At 42.4% G+C, this 13385-nt stretch overlaps 1 protein-coding gene across 1 annotated transcript in view; it reads right to left on the reverse strand.

The window, feature by feature from the left end:
* LOC133854067 (uncharacterized) overlaps positions 1 to 13385 on the reverse strand; it is a 66961-nt gene that overhangs the window by 20423 nt on the left and 33153 nt on the right. Inside the window, exons 9-12 of the mRNA XM_062290098.1 lie at positions 9825 to 9993; positions 9610 to 9752; positions 9449 to 9535; positions 9037 to 9222 (exon numbers count right to left, since the gene is read on the reverse strand). Coding sequence (XP_062146082.1) covers positions 9037 to 9222; positions 9449 to 9535; positions 9610 to 9752; positions 9825 to 9993 — 585 coding nt within the window. The remainder of the gene's footprint in view (positions 1 to 9036; positions 9223 to 9448; positions 9536 to 9609; positions 9753 to 9824; positions 9994 to 13385) is intronic.

A 13385-nucleotide genomic window follows, 5' to 3' on the forward strand; every position in this document is an offset into this window, starting at 1 on the left:
CTTTAAGTTGTCAAAACTGAAAATTACTGAGGACAGCAACTTCACCCTTATTTTATTTTTATTTTTTGATAAGTAATTGCAATTTACAAAAATAGCGCAGAGAGGCGCAACCCTTATACACGGGAAGTATACAAGAGAACCCCAAAAAGGGACGAACAGAGAATAATTTTAAAAAGTATACATAAGTAAAGACACTCAAGCTATGATAGGACGCTATTCAAATATATAACGTATTGAGCAACCGCTTCCGTAGCTCCACCATAGATGTCTCTACATCTTCAAATAGCTGTGCATTCTGCTCCCTCTAAATACACCACAATAAGCACAAAGGAGCTAACTGCCAAGCTTCTTTAGCACGACCACACCCAATCGCCGCCCCCCAACTATTCAACAACTCTAACACCATTCGTGGCATAACCCACTGTACCCCAAATAAAATAAGAATGTAGCTCCAAAGATCCCGAGTGATTTCGCAGTGAAGCAACAAATGATCAATAGACTCCCCACTCTTCTTACACAAACAACACCCCTCAATCACTATAACATTCCTCTTACGCAAGTTATCATGTGTCAATATTTTGCCCAAAGCAGCTGACCAAACGAAGAAAGCCACCCTTGTTGGAGCCTTAATATGCCATATATTTTTCCAGGGAAAAGAAGGAAAAGGTGGGCCATCTTTCCTAATAAGCTCTTCATAGAAGGATCTCACCTCAAATAAACATTTTTTATAGGGATTCCACACAAACCTGTTACCCTCTCCATGTCGAGCCGAAATGGAGTATAGTCGATTGAAGAAAGAAAGGACCATATCCATCTCCCAATCCTGGATTTGTCACGTAAAAAGAACATTCCACTGAATTACATCATTATGAACAACCAAATTATCCCCCACCATCGCATCTTCGTTCCTCACTATACTAAAAAGAGCTGGAAAGCATTGCTTCAATGATCTATCCCCACAACACCAATCATGCCAAAAACTAATATTTGATCCATTCCCCACTTCTTTTTTTGATAAGTAATTGCAATTATATAAAAAGCGCAGAGGGGCGCAACCCTTATACACGGGAAGTATACAAGAGAACCCCTAACAGGGACGAACAGAGAATAAATTTAAAAATTCTACATAAGTAAAAGAACTCAAACTATGATGGGGCGCTATCCAAAAATATAAAGTATTGAGCAACCGCTTCCGAAGCTCCACCATGGATGTCTCTACATCTTCAAACAGCCTAGCATTCCGCTCCCTCCAGATACACCACAGCAAGCATAAAGGAGCTAACCGCCAAGCCTCAATAGCAAGACCACCCCCAAGCGCCGCCCCCCAACTATTCAGCAACTCCAACACCGTACGTGGCATAACCCACTCGACCCCAAATAAAGTAAGGACAAAGCTCCAAAGAGCCTGGGCTACCTCGCAGTGAAGCAACAAGTGATCAATAGACTCCCCACTCTTCTTACATAAACAACACCACTCAATTACTATCACCTTCCTCTTACGCAAGTTATCATGCGTCAAAATTTTGCCCAAAGCAGCTGACCAAACGAAGAAGGCCACCCTAGTTGGAGCCTTAACACGCCAAATATTCTTCCAAGGAAAACACGGGACAACAGGGCCACCTTTCCTAATAAGCTCTTTGTAGAAGGATCTCACCTCAAATAGACATTTTCTAGAGGGATTCCACACTAACCTGTCACCCTCCCCATGTCGAGCCGAACTGGAGTATAGACGATCGAAGAAAGAAAAGACCATATCCAACTCCCAATCCTGAATATGTCGCGTGAATAGAACATTCCACTGAATAGCACCATTATGAACCACCAAATTATCTTCTACTGTCGCGGCTTTATTCCTTGCTATATTAAAAAGAGCTGGAAAGCATTGCTCCAAGGATCTATCCCCACACCACCAATCTTGCCAAAAGCTAATATTTGATCCATTCCCCAGTTCAAACCGAACAAAATTACGAAATTCCTCCCACCCCCTCCTAATATGCTTCCATACACCTACTCCAAATGAACCCGAAGCCTCTTTCGAACACCACCCCCCCTTTAAACTCTCAAACTTGGCATCAATCACCAAACGCCATAAAGCCTCTCTCTCCCTACCATATCTCCACAGCCACTTACCCAAGAGAGCTCGATTGAGCTGGATGAAATTGTGAACTCCCAACCCACCTGTAGGCAAAGGTGTGCAAATCTTGTTCCAATTAACTAGATGAAATTTGGTCTCGTCACCAATGCCACCCCAAAGAAAATCCTTTCGAATTTTATCAAGACGATTAGCCACCCTCACTGGAATAGGAAACAAGATAAATAATAAATGGGGATGTTGGAGAGCGTACTATTAATAAGAGTCAACCGAGCACCCTTCGACAAGTACATCCGCTTCCAACCCGCCAACCTCCTTTCCATTTTTTTAATAACACCATTCCAAATAGAGGTGGACTTGTAAGAAGCACCCAACGGCAAACCCAAATAAGTCATAGGCAGAGAAGCAACCCTACATCCAAGAAGATTAGCCAGCCTTTCGACATCCTCTACTCCACCAATAGGGACGATTTCTGATTTTTCTAAATTAATTCTCAAGCCAGAAACTGCCTCAAAGCATAAGAAAATACATCTTAGATGTCGAATCTGTTCTTCTTGAGCGCCACAAAAGATCAAAGTGTCATCCGCAAACAGCAGGTGATTCACAACTACGGCCTCGGAATCCCTGGAGCCCACTGAGAACCCAGTCAAATTACCCTGATCCAAAGCGGCAGTCAACATCCGACTCAAAGCCTCCATAACCACCACAAACAACAGAGGAGAAAGAGGATCTCCTTGTCGCAACCCACGAGAGCTACTAAAAAAACCGGCTGGGGTTCCATTTACAAGAATAGAAAATCTCACTGTAGAAATACAAAAGCGTATCCACTTCCTCCATTTTTCCCCCAAACCACATCTCTGCAACAAATAAAGCAAGAAGTCCCAGTTCACATGATCATAAGCCTTCTCCAAATCCAACTTACACAGAAGTCCAGGTTCCCCCGATCGAATATGACTATCCACACATTCATTAGCAATAAGCACAGAGTCTAATATTTGTCTACCACCAATAAACGCATTCTGAGTGTTGGAGATAATCTTGCCCACAACGGACTTAAATCTGTTTGCAAGAACCTTTGAAATAATCTTGTAAATCCCCCCAATCAAGCTAATAGGGCGAAAATCTCTCACATCCATGGCACCAGTCTTCTTGGGAATCAAAGTGACAAAAGTAGTATTCAGACTCTTTTCAAGCTTGCCTCGAGCATGAAATTCTGCAAAAACATTCATAATGTCAGATTTTAAAAAGCCCCAACACTTTTGAAAGAAAGCCGCAGTGAATCCGTCAGGGCCCGGCACCTTATCTCCATTCAAGTCCCTAATAACATCCCACACCTCCTTCTCCTCAAAAGCTCTTTCTAGCCAGGTGCTCTCCTCCTCATCAATGGATAAAAAAGATAGGCCCTCCACCCTAGGCCGCCAGGAACAGTTCTCTGAGTACAGCTTGTTGTAAAAGTTAACTAAATGCTCCTTAATCTCCGTAGGATTTCTTGAAATTATACCGTTAATATTCAAAGAATCCACTTGATTGAATTTGCGATGTGAGTTGGCCACCCTGTGAAAAAATTTTGTATTCTTATCCCCCTCCTTTAACCACAACGCTCTAGACTTTTGCCTCCAGCTCATTTCCTAAAAAAGAAGGGTCTTCTCCATCTCTCTCGCCATATCCACCCTACGAATTTTTTCGTCCTCCTCAAGACAGCGGCATTCTTCGATTAAATCCAGCTCTCGAATACCCTCCAATAATTCTTTCTTCTTTTTCCCTAGATCACCAAACACTTCTTCATTCCATTTCCTCAAGTCAGCTTTCAAAGCCTTCAATTTATTGGCCAAAACGAAGCTTGGCAAACCAGAAAAATCATAAGACATCCACCACTTTTGAACCTGCTCAACAAAACCCTCGTATTTCAGCCACATGTTTTCAAACTTAAAATACCTGTTTCCTCCTCTATTTGTCCCACAATCCAATAACAAGGGAAAATGATCAGAGAAAAGCCTTGTCAATCTCTTCTGAGACACATCAGGATAGCGTTCCTCCCACTCCGAAGAAATTAAGAATCTATCAATTCTAGACCAAATAAGATCTTCCTGACCATTAGACCAAGTAAACTGACCATCCTCCAGGGGTAAGTCCACCAGATTATGCAAGAAAATGAAGTCTGAGAACTCTTCCATAGCTGCCGAGAAGCTAGCACCACTAGATCTCTCACTGGGAAAGCGAACCACATTAAAATCTCCCCCAACACACCAAGGCATCTCCCACCAACTCATCAATCCAGCTAACTCATCCCACAACACCCTCCTCTCCCTGTCATCATTCGGACCATAAACACCCCCAAACGCCCAAATTACATTATCACCAGTGTTGCGCAAAGAACAAGCAACAGAGTATCTACCTATACACTCCTCCACTTTCTCCACCACCCTTCTATCCCACATTAGCAGAATCCCACCCGATGCTCCGTTGGCACCTAAATAACACCAATCAACGTGAATGCAGCCCCAAAGACTTTGCACCACCTCTCTAGAAATAACTGCCATCTTCGTCTCCACCAAGCAAACAATATCCGCCTTCCAAACCTTTAGAAGCCCTCTAATCTCCAATCTTTTCTCGATCGCATTAATCCCTCTAACATTCCACGACAAAATTTTAGGCGTCATAATATCGAGATGTGCCCCTACCCTTCTGCCTACCTCTCTCAGACTGAGCCCCTTTCTTCTCATAATTAACAGACCAAGTCAGCCTATTTAATTCTCTCTTCCCCTTCACCCCTTTAGCAGGCGTAAACTTAGACTTGGAATCTGCCAAAGAGAGGTCTCTAGCCACTTCAATTTCCTCAAACAAAGCCAACAATCTGTCCTCAAAGTAACCACAAGAAAGCCCAATGCTTGGATAATACCTCTTAATTCTTTCCAACACCCATCTAGGTGATACTCTCTGCCTGTCTGCATCTTCCACTGCCAGTGGAGCAATAACTAACGGCTCATAGCTCTGAAATTCCCCCTCAAAACGAACAAAATTGCGAAACTTCTCACATCCCCTCCTAATATGTTTCCATACACCCACTCCAAAAAATCCCGACACCTCTTTCGAGCACCACCCACCCTTTAGACTCTAAAATTTGGCATCAATCACCAATCGCCATAAAGCCTCTCTCTCCCTGCCATATCTCCACAACCACTTACCCAAGAGTGCTCGATTGAACTGGATGAAATTGTGAGCTCCCAACCCGCCTGCATGCAAAGGAGTACAAATCTTGTTCCAATTTACTAGATGAAATTTGGCCTCGTTACCAATGCCACCCCAAAGAAAATCCTTTTGAATTTTATCAAGACGATTAGCCACCCTCAGTGGAATAGGAAACAATGATAAGTAATACGTAGGAATATTGGAGAGCATACTATTAATTTTTTTTGATAAGTAATAATCTGACTTTATTAAAAGCGTCAGGCGCCCCTTAGTACACCGGCAGTATACAAGACAACGCATTGCTTGAAAATAAAAAAACAGCCCTAAAAAAGGAAGAGAGAACCCACCCAAGCCATCCCACGATAGCATCAAACCCCAACCCAAACCCTCAAAGAGCACACCACATACCCATCCAAGAACCCTCAAAACCCAACACCCTAAGACACGACACCCGAACCCCACCTCCGACCCACACACTACAGAACCTGAGCCTTTCCTCTCCTACTCCAAGGACGCACACTCGCACCGTCATAGTTAATGGAGCACTTCAGATTCTGCAGTTCCCTCCTCCCTTTGTTCTTCTGCCGCTTCCCCATAGTATCCCGATGGAAATCCTCCTCAATGGCATCCAACAATGCCAGGGCCGAATCTTCATCCTCAGCACCATCGGACTCCCACTCCAAAAGTAGATCAGGAGGAATTACGCCCAAGGGGTAAGGAGAATCACCTATCTCTCCCTGATCCCACAATACAATCTCCCCGGTTGGGCTAAACCCAACCGGCCACTCCTGAGATTGGATTAATCCATTCACTTTGGGATTCTCACCCTTGACTTCTGTCTTTGATATACAGTCGCTCAAAGGATTTCTCGGGAGAAGGAACCCTCGCCGAAGGCCCACTCCCCCATTTGGCTTCGGCAATTTCTGACCCACAGACCCGTCCAACGCCTGGGATCATCGGCGAACACAAAGCAGTCACTGCCTCTTCAATCAAGGGAATATCCAGCTTACTCGCTTTGGCTTTCCGCTGATACCTCATGACTGATTTTGTTTCGGACGGGTAAATGAGCGACCCACTGTCCGTCATCACTGGAAGAGACAATCGAATCCTCTCTCCCAACTCATCCGCCCCCACAGAGGGAAACTCAAATCCTTTAGGGCCCGGCTCCATTCCCCCAAGCTTACCCGAGGATAAGCCACACCCATACCTTTCTAGACGCTTGATGGGCTTCACCGCACACACTGAGATATCTTCAACCATCGCCGTGCACCCGCTAGGAAGCTCTCCATTTTCCGACATCCCCCCATCCACGCCAATCGTCATCTTCTTCGGCCTAGACCCATCTTGCCAGTCCAAAACGTGATGAGCGGAAAGAGCCGTAGTCTCCACCGGGGCAGCACCCTCCATCGACGACGAACCTCCCTTGAGCCCCCCACCGGTAGAACTCGACCCGTCCACGGCTTCCGGCGCCAAAGAGCCCAGTCCCGAAGATCCAGATTCCAATCTCGCTTCGTCGAGACCACAAATCTGCTCCGGGGAAGTCCTCTTAGCCTTCTTGAGCTTGGGCTTAGAGCCCAACTTCTTATAACCAACCTTCCAACGTGGCCTACTAACTGAGGATATCTTGCACTGGCCCATTTTCAGCCCAACAGAAGATCTCCTTCTCCAGCCCACGTTTGACCCACTCACCCAATCCAGCCAAACTCCAACCTGTTCAAGAATCTTTCTACAGACTCTGACATCGCTGTCCCTGCTACTGCACTTTCTGACTTTTCGCACGTTGAAACCATCGCCACCGAGGTCTTTCCCGGCCGGAACCAAACGGCTCTTCTCCCAGACGTAACAGTCCACCGCCTGCCGAATAATCTCGCAGGACCGGTCCTTTAACGTGAGCTGCTCCTCGCACCAGGCCGCCTCCTCCTGCGCGACCTTATTCCTGCCACCAGATGCAGAGATGGATGGCGACGAGCGAACCGCCTCCGCGAAAGACAGAGATCCCGCAGCCTTCCCGAACCAAACCCCCACCTTCTTCCCCCTTAACTTCTCTTCCGGCGAGGAACCACCGGGCCCGCGCCCAGCCGCATACTATTAATAAGAGTCAACCGGGCACCCTTTGACAAATACATTCGCTTCCATCCCGCCAACCTCCTTTCCATTTTTTCAATAACACCATTTCAAATAGAAGTGGACTTGTAAGAGGCACCCAAAGGCAAACCCAGGTAAGTCATAGGAAAATATGCAACCCAAAATCCAAGAAGATTAGCCAACCCTACGACATCCTCTACTTCACCAATTGGAACAATTTCTGATTTTCCTAAGTTAATTCTCAAACCAGAAGCTGCCTCAAAGCATAAGAAGATACAACTCAGATGTCGAATTTGTTCTTCTTGAGCACCACAAAAGATCAATGTGTCATCAGCAAACAGAAGGTGATTCACAACTAAGGCCTCGGAATCCCTGGAACCCACTGAAAACCCTGTCAAGTTACCTTGATCCAATGCGGCAGCCAGCATCCGACTCAAAGCCTCCATAACCACCACAAACAACAAAGGAAAAAGAGGATCTCCTTGTCGCAAACCACGAGAACTACTAAAAAAACCAGACGGGGTTCCATTTACAAGAATAGAAAATCTCACCGTAGAAATACAAAAACGTATCCAATCCCTCCATTTTTTCCCCAAACCACATCTTTGCAACAAATAAAGCAAGAAGTCCCAGTTCACATAATCATATGCCTTCTCCAAGTCTAGCTTACACAGGAGTCCTGGGTCCCTCGATCGAATATGACTATCCACACATTCATTTGCAATAAGCACAGAGTCTAATATTTGTCGACCACCAATAAACGCATTTTGAGTTTTGGAGATAATCTTGCCCAAAACTGATTTAAATCTGTTCGCAAGGACCTTTGAAATAATCTTGTAAATCCCCCCTACCAAACTAATAGGGCGAAAATCTCTCACATCCATGGCATCAGTCTTCTTAGGAATCAAAGAGACAAAAGTAGCATTCAAACTCTTTTCAAACTTGCCTCGAGCATGAAATTCTACAATAACATCCATAATGTAAGTTTTTAAAAAATCCAACACTTCTGAAAGAAAGCCAAAGTGAATCCGTCAGGACCCGGCGCCTTATCTCCATTCAAATTCCTGATTACATCCCACACCTCCTTCTCCTCAAACACTCTTTCTAGCCAAATGCTCTCATCCACATCAATGGATGAAAAAGATAGGCCCTCCACCCTAGGCCGCCAAGAACAATTCTCAAAGGACAAATTGTTGTAATATTGAACTAAATGCTCCTTAATCTCCGCAGGATTCCTGGAAATTATACCATTAATACTCAAAGAATTCACTTTATTGAATTTACGATGCGAGTTGGCCACCCTATGAAAAAAATTTGTGTTCTTGTCCCCCTCCAACCACAAAGCTCTAGATTTTTGCCTCCAGCTCATTTCCTCAAACAGAAGAGTCCTCTCCAACTCTCTCGACATATCTACCTTTTGAACTTTTTCATCCTCCTCTAGGCAACTTCACCCTTATTACATGGCTGCATCAATGAGTTTTGACTTCACATGCACATACCACCATATATGCAGGCCCAAAGTTCTCCACAGAATCACAGGATGAGAGACAAGATTTGTAGAGAGTTGGAAGGAAAGGAAAAGGCATAAATTACAACAGAATGAAATGCACTAAAGCAAATTCATGTCTCCAATTTTGCTTCAGGCAAACAGGACTTCGAAAATTACTTACCAATTGAAGTACCATGGAGATACTCATATGAAGATGCTCCCAATTCGAAAGGTTATCCCCTGTCCATGTTGCAGCATACCTTTGGCTACCAATAAATCCAGCTCTGGTCAGGACAAAAGGACGCTTATTTTCATTGGCTAACTTCATGCCTTCATATGTCGATCGTGCCATCAGCGTGCCATACACCTAGAATGGGCAAAAAATTAAATGAGAAAACTTCATCATTTATTATGGCAGTCTAGTTCCTAGAAAGGATCCTGTAGGACCAAAGCGAACTCAGCTGGTATATATCATCTATGTCCAGAAATTATTATCAAAAACATTTTAACAGTAAAAACTCATCAAAAAGAGACTAGGTTAGCAACAAACATAATAAGAAAAAAAACACAAGACTAGGGTTACAGAGTAATACGTTGTGGTAATAAGAGTGATTTTGACAACCTCCTAGTTCATCATCTCCCCTATGGATATTGCTCTCAGGCATCGTTTTTGTTACAGCCTGAAAAGAAAAATAATTAGATCAAATAAAAATGTAAAAAAGGGCAAAGTACTAACACAGAATTATTGAATTACCTTAAAAATAGCTGGTTCATTCATATCATTCCATATACCATCAACACCATCAGATATAAAATCTTTAACTAATCCAGCCCACCAGGAACAAACTTTTGACTGCGTAAAGTCAGGGAAAACACAAGGCCCAGGCCACACCGCCCCTGAAGACGGATTGGAAATTTTGTAACACATCAACTATCAGAATTAAGTACCAGTGCATAAAGAAGATATACCAACAAAAGGAGTCCCATCTGCTTTTTGAATCCAGACATCACTTTCTGAACCACTATCATAGACAGAATAACCCCCTTCATTTTTTATCCCTGGGTCAAGCATCCAGATAGCTTTGAAACCATTTTGGTGAAGATCATTTACCAAAGATTTTGGATCTGGGAAACGGTCCTGAAAGATATCATAATCGTTAATTTTCAGTGTCAAGAATTATGTTAAAGATTTAATAGAAGATAGTTAATTCATTCCCAAGCTCACAAGGAACTCCCTTTTGTAACTAAAAATTCTTCATCCTTGTAGTATGCAACACAAGATAGAACCTAATATGAAAACACTTGATGTAATCTGTTGATGTGTTCATTTTATGTTATTTCATTATTATAATATTGGGGGCATTTATGTACTTTCGTGTTCACTTTTGAGACTCTTTTCTCTCTATCGTTTGTTTTTCTTCTCTCTTTTCTTCCAACTTTGTATGAAAGCAGAGTCCTGAATTCTAACTCTTTCTTCGTAACTCACCTCTCATTTCAATTAAATATTACAAGTGTTGACCCTCACTCGTTAAATGTTTCATTATGGGAGTTTGAACCCACACATGAGGAGTGTTAAAGTGTTAATTAAATAATTAAATTTACCATTTCCTATAAGCTTAAGATTTTGGAACAACGGGTGGTTTCTTTATCTAAGTATCAATGATTCGTTTCTTTTATTGATGATTTTTCTCGGGACGCTTGGGTTTATTGTTAAAGGATAAAAATGATGTGTTCTTTGTGTTTCAAATGTTTCACAAAATGATTTAGACCCAGTTTAATACCTCTATCAAAATTGTTCACTTTGACAATGGGGGTGAGGATAAGTTTGGTGATCTCGGTACATATTTTTGTGAACATGGTATTATCCATCAAATCACTTGTGTCGATACTCCCCAGCAGAACGGAGCTACTAAGTGGAAAAATTAACATTTTCTTGAGGTAACTCAATCCTTAAGGCTTGATATGCATGTTCCCAAATCTTATTGGGGTGATGCATTACTAGCCGTTGCATATCTCATCAATAGGATGCCCTCTCATGTCTTGGATTTCAAAATACCTCTTGAGGTGTTGTCCGCATGTCCCCACCATTTTCTACTTACATAGGTGTCTTCCCAAAGGTGTTTGGTTGTGTTTGTTTTGTTCGCATTCATGGTCCAGCTTGGGGTAAAGTAGATTCCCGTGCTCTCAAACGTATCTTTGTGGGTTATTCTATTCTCCTACTCAGAAGGGTAATAAATGTTATCATCTCCCATCATGGAAGCATTTTGTCTCAATAAATGTTACCTTTTCGGAAATGCAACCATATTTTTCATCCACCAAAACTTATCTTCAAGGGGAAAGTCCGATTAAAGAGAAGTTTTCTATGAGTAGTCCTTCACCAGTCCCTGCTCCTATGCTAGAGCATGACAAACAACAACCGCTTACTAATGAGTCTCCTACTGATCCTATTGATGGTAGTATGAGAAACCTATGGAGGAGTTGAAAGTTTACTCCAGACGCCAGAAAAGTAAGACTATTCCTCGTGCTACTTGCCAAATATCTGACCATGACTCATGTAATACTATTTCTATCCCTGATTAAACTCTTCAATACTTATTGGCAATGATATGAATCTTATTTTGCAGAACCCAAAGGATTTTTTTTTATTATTATTGGTAAGTTACACACACACACGGTGAGACTTAAACCCACGACCTCACCCTCCACCTTGCTACAAAGAGAGGAAGTACCATTTGAGCTAATGCTCATTGGCACGCAAAGGAGTTAGGTCATGTACTCACCATCCTATATCTGATTTTGTTTCCTATTAACATCTTTCACCATCATATTGTTTCTTTGTGTCCAAATTATCGTCTGTGTCTATTCCTTAAACTCAATAGGAGGCATTTAGTGATCCAAAGTGGAGGGAAGAGATGCAAGAAAAGATGAAAGCCCTTCACAAAAATAATAAATGGGATCTTGTTGAATTGCCTAATGGGATGCAAGTGGGTGTTTATTGTCAAGCATAAGGCCAATGGTTTCGTGGAATGATACAAAACCAGATTGGTTGCAAAAGGTTTTACACAAACCTATGGAATTGACTACGGGGAAATATTTGCTCTGGTAGCAAAGACGGACTCAATTCAAGTTCTACTTTCGGTGGCAGCAAAATCGGATTTGTCTCTACACTAATTTGACGTGAAAAATGTTTTCCTTCACAAAGATCTCGAAGAAGTATATATGGAAGTTCCTCCCGGACTTGAATGTTCATCTAAAACAATCTACGGTAGCATGTTTTGAGCGGTTTTTCGAGTTATGCAAATATTTTATTACAAACAAAGTCAAGTTGATCATACACTCTTTATCAAACATTCCTCTCGAAGAAAGGTAATGGTTCTGATTGTGTATGTAGATTATATCGTAGTGATAGGAAATGATAAGGAGGAGATACAAAACTTAAAAAAGTCTCTTGCCGATGAATTTGAAATAAAAGACTTAGGCAGTTTAAGTATTTCTCTGGTCATTAAAGTAGCAAGGTCGAAAGATGGTAGATTATCTCCTAACGAAAATGTATTCTTGACCTTCTCAAACAAACAGGGATGCTTGGATGTAAAGCCATTGATAATCCAGCGGAGGCTAATATTAAGTTGGGTGAAAAATAGAAAAAGGCCCTCTGGGAGATAAAGGTAAATATCAGCAATTGGTTGGCCAATTGATTTATTTGTCTCACGTTGTCCCGGCATTGCATATGTTGTTAGTGTGGCGAGTCACTTTGCATTTGCTGCATGAGTTTGATATGGAAGCAATTTTTCAAAATCTTCAACACTTAAAATCCTCACCAAGGAACTGATGTTTTCGCAATATGATCACTGGAAAATAGAAGCATATACAAATGCGCATTGGGCTGGTTCTATTATGGATTGACGGTCCATGTCAGAATATTGCACACTTGTGAGTGGTAATTTGGTTATTTTGACGCAGTGAGAAACAATCAACGGTTGCTAGATCCAGTGTGGAAACAAAATTTAGAGCCATGGCTCATGTAGTGTGATAGAACATAGAAATTATGGAAGCTGAAACCTTGCTCTTTACTGAGCATTCATTGATCATATATAGAGTTTCATTACAGAGTTTGAGATAAACACCAACTCTAGTCTTGCAACCGGTTTCTACCTCTAAATACATTCAAACTATAACACTTGAAACCTTATCTAGCTATGATACTATTGCATTAGGACTCTATAACATGACTCGGCTTTTGGATAGAACTAGAGGACTTCTTAGTAGAGTCCCGGTTGGACACCTCCACAGATTGAGCCCCACAAGTCCTAGAGGACTTCTTAGTAGAGTCCCGATTGGACACCTCCACAGATTGAGCCGCACAAGACTCCTGCTGGGACTTTGAGTCTTGTGCGAGAGGTGTTCTAATACCCTCCCGCAAGTTCAACAGGGGAGATCGTACGTTGAGCTTGAAACAGAGTTGTTGAAACTTGGCTGAAACAAGTGGTTTTGTAAGGACATCGGCAAGCTGATCTGAGCTAGGAACAAATC

The sequence above is a fragment of the Alnus glutinosa genome, chromosome 13, assembly GCF_958979055.1.
Source record: "Alnus glutinosa chromosome 13, dhAlnGlut1.1, whole genome shotgun sequence".
Classification (NCBI taxonomy): Eukaryota; Viridiplantae; Streptophyta; class Magnoliopsida; order Fagales; family Betulaceae; genus Alnus; species Alnus glutinosa.